This window comes from Penicillium samsonianum, assembly GCF_028829775.1.
Source record: "Penicillium samsonianum strain IBT 33392 chromosome Unknown utg000007l_segment0_segment0, whole genome shotgun sequence".
In the NCBI taxonomy this organism is placed as follows: domain Eukaryota; kingdom Fungi; phylum Ascomycota; class Eurotiomycetes; order Eurotiales; family Aspergillaceae; genus Penicillium; species Penicillium samsonianum.
Window position 1 is genome coordinate 1568947 of NW_026643265.1, and position 8120 is coordinate 1577066.

At 46.9% G+C, this 8120-nt stretch overlaps 4 protein-coding genes across 4 annotated transcripts; 2 read left to right on the forward strand and 2 right to left on the reverse strand.

Annotated features, from left to right (window-relative positions):
* Positions 1 to 175: 175 nt before the first annotated feature.
* On the reverse strand, positions 176 to 1741 carry N7471_011429 (uncharacterized protein; the record flags this gene model as incomplete). The annotated part of the gene is made up of 1 exon (XM_057284148.1): positions 176 to 1741. The coding sequence occupies one exon, from the start codon at positions 1739 to 1741 to the stop codon at positions 176 to 178; it is 1566 nt and encodes a 521-aa protein (XP_057130414.1).
* A 599-nt stretch (positions 1742 to 2340) lies between these two features.
* N7471_011430 (uncharacterized protein) lies at positions 2341 to 3694 on the forward strand (the record flags this gene model as incomplete). The annotated part of the gene is made up of 2 exons (XM_057284149.1): positions 2341 to 2891; positions 2950 to 3694. The coding sequence occupies 2 exons, from the start codon at positions 2341 to 2343 to the stop codon at positions 3692 to 3694; spliced, it is 1296 nt and encodes a 431-aa protein (XP_057130415.1).
* A 1177-nt stretch (positions 3695 to 4871) lies between these two features.
* Positions 4872 to 5201, forward strand: N7471_011431 (uncharacterized protein; the record flags this gene model as incomplete). The annotated part of the gene is made up of 1 exon (XM_057284150.1): positions 4872 to 5201. One exon carries the CDS (start codon positions 4872 to 4874, stop codon positions 5199 to 5201), a length of 330 nt encoding a protein of 109 aa, XP_057130416.1.
* Positions 5202 to 5486: 285 nt separating this feature from the next.
* N7471_011432 (uncharacterized protein) lies at positions 5487 to 6921 on the reverse strand (the record flags this gene model as incomplete). Its single annotated transcript, XM_057284151.1, has 2 exons — positions 5487 to 6100; positions 6198 to 6921. The coding sequence occupies 2 exons, from the start codon at positions 6919 to 6921 to the stop codon at positions 5487 to 5489; spliced, it is 1338 nt and encodes a 445-aa protein (XP_057130417.1).
* Between the last annotated feature and the right edge of the window lie 1199 nt (positions 6922 to 8120).

Consider the following 8120-nt stretch of genomic DNA (forward strand, 5'->3'; position numbering starts at 1 on the left):
TACATATCTCTCTCTAGGCCAAGTACACTGTGTAGTAATTATTCGAGTAAAAAAAATAGTCCAGCTTTTTTCGACAAAGGTTTTATCTCTAAAAAGAATCTATTCAAATCTATTGGCTATGTTAAGCTGGTCAATACCGGCCAACAAGAATACAATCAGTATATCACAGATTGCTTCATACATCCGCTGTCTCCGAAATAGCCTCAGGGCCCAGCTGATCTTCTGCCTTGGACTCAAATCTGTGGTCGCGAACAAAGAAAACAACAATGAAGAATCCCACAACTGCGAATCCAATTCCCAACCAGAACGCACCGCGGTATCCGCGGATCGGGTTCTGTCCTCCCTCATTGACATGAGACTCAACAGCCGCGGCGATACCGAGACCAATGGAGATGGAGTACTGCACAACCGTCGAGACAAAGGATCCCGCAACACCTTGCTCCTCGGGGAGGACGGCGTTCGAAATGAGAATTCCGGACGAGGCAAAGGACAAATCGGGCCCACCCACGACAAACAGACAAGCGGGGAAGATAAAGGCCCAGTAGACATTCGAGTAGTTAACGAAACTCATGAGCAGGTTTCCGATGAAGAAGGAGAACATGGACACGCCGAAGATATACTGTGCAGGCGTCTTGGCGACGAAGAGTCCAACGGCTGTGGTAGCAAACATGCCACCAATGACCAGGGGAACCATTTGAGCCACTGCGGCGAGCGGTTGGGTCTTATGGATAGTGAGGATGTAGACAGTGGTGTAGTAGAGGAAGATTCCAAAGGACATCCAGCCAAATGCCATAGCAGTGACCACGGGTGCGAAACCAGGGCGGGTCCAGATGGAATTTGGCAGGACGGGGGCAGAGACACGGGACTGGGAGAAGATGAATCCGACGAGGAGGAAGACACTGACAATAAGTAGGGCGTAAGTGTAGGGCTCTTGCCAGCCGACGACCGACGCCTGGTTCCAGGCGAAAGAGAACAGGATCAGGGCTGACACACCGAGCAAGCTACCAATGTAGTCAAACTGGCGGAGACTCAGTCCCGGAATCGGCGAGCCGATTCGGTGAGGAACAATGACGCAGGTCGCCAAACTGAGAACAAAGCAGCCGATGGCCCAGAACCAGAATCCCCACCGCCAGGTGAATTTCTCACCAAAGATGGCCCCGATCAGACCACCGAAGATGTAGCCCGAAGGAGCGCAGAAGCCTAGGAAGGCAAAGGCGATGTTCTTCTTAACCGAGAGAGGTGGGAACGCACGCGCCAGCAGTGCGAAGGAGTTGGGGACTAGAGCGCCATTACCTATTCCCATCATGCCGCGGGCGATATCGAATAGAACGACGTCGTGGGCGAAGCCGCAGACTACTGACCAGATGGCCATCCAGATCCAGCCAAAGAGGAAGACGTATTTGTGGCCAAAGTGATCACCAAGGCGGCCGGTTACTAGGACGAAGACACCACCGCAGAGGGAATAGGAGGCTAGGAACCATGACTTTTGCCCATTACTGTTGGTGCCAAGAGATGCACCAATCTGTTCCATTGAGTAGGCGGCGTTGCCTAGACCGCCGACAGAGAATAGTTGGGACAAGCCAATAATGAGAATGAAGACAGCCTCCTGAAAGGCGGAGGAGAAAGTGGTCGGCTCAGTTTCCGGCTCAGCCTTCTCGGCGCCCCCTAGGCTCGATGTGTTTTCCTCATTGTCATGAGGTTTGCTCATCAAGGTGGGAGTGGTGGATTCGTCGGTAGACATGTGATAGGAGATAGTTATAGATTGATGGGTGGTTGATGGCCGTGAAAATGGAGGAATTGATTCAATTTTATAACCATCAGGTTTGAATACATTTTGTATTATGTTCTCTATTTTTCTTTTTACCTGGATGCTGGAGCCATGGGAAATGGAGATGGAAATTGACGTTGAAAGTCCGCGGACTTTCAGAAAAAGTCCGATGTCACCACCTGTGGACCACTCATTCCGGCTTCCCTCTTTCATTATTCTTGCGGGATCAGCATACTGGAAGCTGAGTGAAGCTGCAAGACGGAATGGCCAATCTTCTTTTACAAGTGCAGAGTGTTCGATTCAATCGGAGTATTCGATGTTGATTCCGCAACAGCATCGATCTTGGCAATCTCCGTACTGTACATGTATTTTACTATAACTAAATAAGGATACATGTATTTACTAGACGCTAGATGGCGGGGCAGCCCCCAAATGGTTAATTGGTGTCGGTGCCGTGGCAATATAAAATCTAGTTTAGCGCCATGCGGCCCCCTACGGCCCCCATCTGAAAATCTCCAGGGTTCGAACCGTAGAACCGTGGATATTTTTCTTCTAATTATCATTTTGCGAACATGCGAATCAGTCGCCCCTGTTTGCAGCTACAGCGTCTGCTCCAAGAACCAGCTGCAAAAATTCTTTTGGTGGCAGGTTTTGTATATCTGCTCACGTTTCAGCTCTGTCGCATTCGCTTCTGGCGCGATCCTCACTCCGCTTTTTTCGATATTCGCGATGCCTTCGAGTGGAAGTACAGTCTGGTACGAGAACATCAAGCAAATCATTTCATTTCCTTTTACAGTGCGCCATCGGGGGTTGACCCTAGTGCTGTTTTGAGCGAAGGCACACCTTCGATATGCGCGACGCTAGCTACTGTGAAGCGCAACAAAGACGACTATTTTGCAGCGGCTGTGGGATCCATGCTAAGCGATCTCGATCCTCGGGAGCGTCGTGCGCTTTACTTGTCGGTATTGTTCGCAAATACTGATCCAACCCAACATCCTAGCTGGGGTCAAAAATGGCTGGAACGGCTAGTGGATTCGGTTTCGACCTATAATGTCTCTGGAGAAGATTTTCGCTATCTTCAAAAACTAGAAGAGGAGCGTAACTTTTATGAAAAAGGAATCTAGTACGTTGGGTTTCTGAGGCCGCTTTGTGAACATTTTGTCTAACCGCAAGGCTACTAGTGACTATATTTACCTCCTTAATCAATGCCTCGAAACGGGTGCCCCGTATATATTAGTCCTTGAGGATGATGTTATTTTCGCAGATGGGTGGCTGGTCAAAACCCTAAACAGCCTTTATACACTGTCACATGGTCCGACTGCTCGCAACGGATCATGGCTATATCTCCGCCTCTTCTTCACCGAAACCTCTCTTGCATGGTCTAACTCAGACTTTTGGTATCGAAATATGCTATTGGCTTTTGGTTTAGTTATTGGATCTGGATATGCTCTTTTGTTTGCTGTTCGGCGATACTGGCCTTCCACTCGTCGCTTCTTGAACAATTGGACTGTCGCCGCTATATGCCTGGTGGTAGCTCCTGCTTTCACGGGATTGATATACATGATTGGAAAATATTCACTCTTCCCACTACAAGGTGTGGTAGAGATGAACGGCTATGGATGTTGTACTCAAGGGTTAGTATTTCCTCGCGAGCAAGTACCGGCTTTGGTGGCCCGCCTACAAGAAAAGAAAAGCGGACAAACGGACAGTATGATTGAGGAGTATGCCACCGAGAGCGGGTTGACGAGGTTGGCACTTGCGCCTCAGCAGATACAACATGTCGGACTACAGTCAAGCCGCGACAACCTCGAAATCAATACGCAGAGCACGTGGGCCTTTTGGTTTGAAGAGAATGATGCCTCGGAGCTGAATATTGAGCACGAGCGGCTCCTAGCTGCGAGCGATGATGATTGGCATTTGGTTTAACATGTATTTTTTTGTATGTCGCTCAGTTAACCCCGAATGGTGGACATTATCATTTTAATGACTTCTTCCCGAACGACATCGGTTTCTGTTTTGGGATAAAGTACAAAGTAGGGCTGAATTTCCTATGAGAAGTGATCTCTTTTACATTTCAAGGAAAAACTCAATGTGTGGTTCTCCTCCACTTATGACTAGAAATAACATGTAGTAGTCGAAAGCGTCTGGGGTCTGAATGTCAACGGAATTTGAAAAGGGGGCTCGGCGGAAGACCAGAGACGAGAAGACAATGGGAATGGGGCACAAAGGCTGTCGGTAGGAATTGCCTTGAACTGATCCTTCTTTTCATCTTGCGGACTCATTATTGAGGCAAGTCATCTTTTGACCATAAAGCGCCATGGTCAGTGCTGGTAAACGCGTGAATGAACGCTAGTTCGCAGCTGGTGGTGAAAACTCATTTAGATCAATCAAATCTACATAAATCAAAAATATTTCCACAGAGGCAACTTATCGCCAGTACTCCGTACGGAGTACCCTGAACTGGCAAAACTAAATTGATGTCTCAGTGTAGATAGTACTTAGGTAATAAGCTAGCCTGTTTAAGTAATAAGTGGGGCACTTTTACTGACTGTGTCAATTATTACCTTATCCGTCCATGGGGCCGGGAGCCCGGGCGGAATAACCGTGAAACTTTGGAGGCTCCCGAGAGCCAATAGGATCTGATCTGCCCATGGTTCGGCCGTGATTTGTGTTTGCGCATCTCCTTTTCCTTTCATCACTACATGTATTCCGTACATACACACCACTAACGCATTACTACGACCATGAAGACGAATACTGTTTAAATCACTTCTTGAGAACCACATGGTTCTATGTCGAAAATGCTCCCCGTTGACTACCTCGTGCTGAGATGCCGACATTTATTGCCAACTTCCCTAAGCGCAGTCTCATTGCGATTGCGCTTAGCCTTGCATTTACAATTTTCATGATTGTATCTCGACCAAGAGAGCAAGCTACTGCAGTACAAGGCAGCCAAACAGTTCATCCTTCAAGGTATATTCTCTGACCACCTAGGCTAACATGGCTTCTGGAGAAATTTAAACATCGCTTGATCCGGCGATTTTCGTCCAGTCGCTAACATGCTCAGAAGGCAGGTACTCAGCGCCGGGCATCCGTCGTCGCAATGTCCCGTGTCTCGGCGCGATTGCTCCAGCTTATGCATGCGGACAAGACTGAAAAGGGCGTTGGATTCGCATGTGAAATGTCCCCCACCTCCTGGGCTCTTTACTATGAGTTGAAAGCAGTTCAGGTTCCTCGGCCCATTTACCATGCGCACGAAACAAATCCCATTGAGCTCAACCTCCGAGCTAATTCAGGGAAGCCCGGTAAAATCAGCGCAGGGTGGAATAGTATCTGGAGCTGGAACAAGCACAATGATATTCCGATGAAAATGCCCTACATGTTTGGGTCAATTCCCCGAAAAGATCTATCGAGCCTGGCTAGGTTACGATGATGCAGAGAAGTGAGTGGTTTTGCTAGCCCCTTGACTTTCCCATTGATATTCGCCAATAATACATGGAAAGGAGGGATATCATCGCCTTTGCTTGCCTCCGATGTTCATACACCCAGTGAAGAATATAAAAAAATAATTGGCTCTCATGGCACATTAACGATTCGTCCTGATGACATTTCGGAATTTTGTACGGCACTTTCCCTTTGTACAAATTATACACATATAGAATTAACAGAGCAGAGGAACAGCTCTTGTCTGAAAGTTGATATACAAGAAACCCGAGCATTAAGAACCCACTCGCGCCTTCACAGCATCATGTTCCGCGCGCAAAGCTTCTGCATCGTTCATCTCAAACTCGAAATTCCATAGCCTCTCTACAACTGACAACTCAGCCTTAGACTTGATCTTGACGTGTGATGAAATAGCAACATCAGCACCTTTAGAGCTCTTCCGCCCAACATGCTGTACAATGCTTGGCGTCACTGCCCAGCGAATCTCATTTCTCTCATTTGCATATTCCTCGGTGAGCATGTCAACGTATCCAATACGCTTGGATGTGTATAGCCCGACAAGTTCCGGTATCCGTGACTTGGGGAAGACAAAGGCCTGCGAGCAACATCCAAATTTGGGCATTTGATGTACGCCGTTCGGTCGAGGAAGCATCGTCGCTCGGCCCATGGCAAAAAAGAGCCCAATCAATAATGGTGTGAATATACCACTCAAAAGAATTATTGTCATATTCGGTAAAAAGGAGCGGGCGTGGGAGTTAAATTTTCGGAAGACTAGGAGAACGCAGACCAGAATGCAGTCGACAAGAATAGACGAAAGAAGGTAGGTAAGCCATTCTTCGGCGTTCCAACCAAAATATTCTTCAGTATAAAAAAGACGCAGGTATAACCCTAGGTAAGAAAAAGTATCAGTAAAAGGAAAGGTAATTCGAGGGCTCAGGATTCAAAGTCAAGAATTTCTTCAGTCTACAATGGCTATAAAACTCACAATTCGCCGCTCCCATCTCTCGAGTCTGTTCTTCAGCAGAGGACAAAGCAGTTTTAGTGCGATGATACCATCCATCTAAAGCGACGAGATCATCTTCAAGCATAACGACATACGGCGTGTCAATGGTTGCACACGCCTTCAACAGATATGTGTAGTCAAAAAGAGCTTTCTCACGCCCTGCTATTTTGGCCTCATTTGTTTCTAGGGACCGTATATGATCAACGTCAACTTCGGAGGCATTGTATAGCAACACCTGGTCCGCTAACTTGTATAACCATGGCTCTGCATACGCGGGATGCAGCGACGGATCTGTGTGCGCGATGAATAGAATCAAGTGGATGTCTGCTCTTTCTTCTTCGCTCAGGCCCTCAAGGAATGTGCCTACAGTAGCTTGGAAATAGCTGGCCCCCTTTCGCGCAATGGTGGCAATTCCTAGGCAAAATTTAGGATCCCGTGGAGGATCTCTTGGTATCTGGGGCTCTGTAGTATTGTTTGCTGTATCGATGAAAGAAGCTGCCTGCTCAAGCCTAATAGCCGAATAGATAGGATCATAGGCCTTCGTTGGATCGAAAAATATTGAGGTTGGGTCACGGGAAGACTGTCTGCGCGCGACGATAATGAGTAAAACGTAGAAGAACAGAAAGAAAAGAAACGTCCGAAGCACCTGGACCGAGCTGATTGCTGAATTCAGCCCCGAAGTGTGAACTAGCCGGTTCAAATGCATTGTGAAAGGCGAGGATAAGAGTAAGCAAGATCCAGGTCCCAACTGCACAAGATGTTTTCACCCTATAAACAAGTTAATAAGCATAGTGTGGTTACAAGGTTGGAACTGATTTTCTTTCCCCAGCAAAGCCCTTGGGGCCAAATGATAAACTCCACTTCCCGGCCCCAATGTATAGATACACGGTTAACACGGTCCCAATACATGACCCGCCTCTCCACCAGGTGACGGGTTGGGCCGCAGGGTTCAGCCTTGTAATGCAAAAATTATAACAAGTCCCTTTTGTATGGGATCGCCATACAAAAAGTACATGTCATCAAATCCTTCCAACTTATATTTCTTAACCAACGTTATATAAATAGGAAATAAACGTAGATTCAGAATATAGAGTATCAAAATTATATTAGAGGGTCCTTAAAGGTGCCGTTTTCCGATGCTCTACTTTAATAGAACGTAGCTTGACTTTTTGTAAATTATAAAGTAGATTTGATTCTTTTTGGTATTTTATTTCGTGGTTTAATATGAGTTGGAAGAAATGTACTGGACTAGGTATTGCCCTTCAAGTACAAACTCCGTTGACTTTAGTTTCTTTCTTTCTAGTTACTATTATTGTTATTTTGAAATAGTTTCCTTTGGACCGAGGCAAAAAGTTCCAAGCTAGATTACATTTACTTCTGAATACAACATTGAACCTACATATGTACTTTGTACGGAGTGCACTCCGTCCAGGTGTACTCCGTACTAGTACATCATTACTACCCTGGCCCACTATTCCTTAATACAAACAGCACAAACTTCGCGTGTCGGACAAATTACGGAAGAAGGAGGGGGCAAAAAGACGGGGGGGAAACGGGGGCCAAGCCATAGGGATAATTCCAAGCCATAGGGATAAAATACAAGCAATTCTGATCCGAACACCCTGCGGCCCGTCACCTGGTGGGGTGGACCGTGTATGTATGTACACCTGCCATGTCAGAATTGACATGTACAAAGTATGTAGCCGACACTAGCTCATGGCCCTGGACCTGCATTTTTGGTTAGTGACGGGCCGCACTGTGGAGTCTATAACAATTCTAGCACCAGAACTGCTAGTTAGGTGTTAGCAAAGTTGGTGCGAAGGGTTCAATGGATTGTCAGAGCCAGAAGGGGATTATTATGGGTACGCCCAAAATGACTTGAGGCATTTGTCACACCTGAGCTCC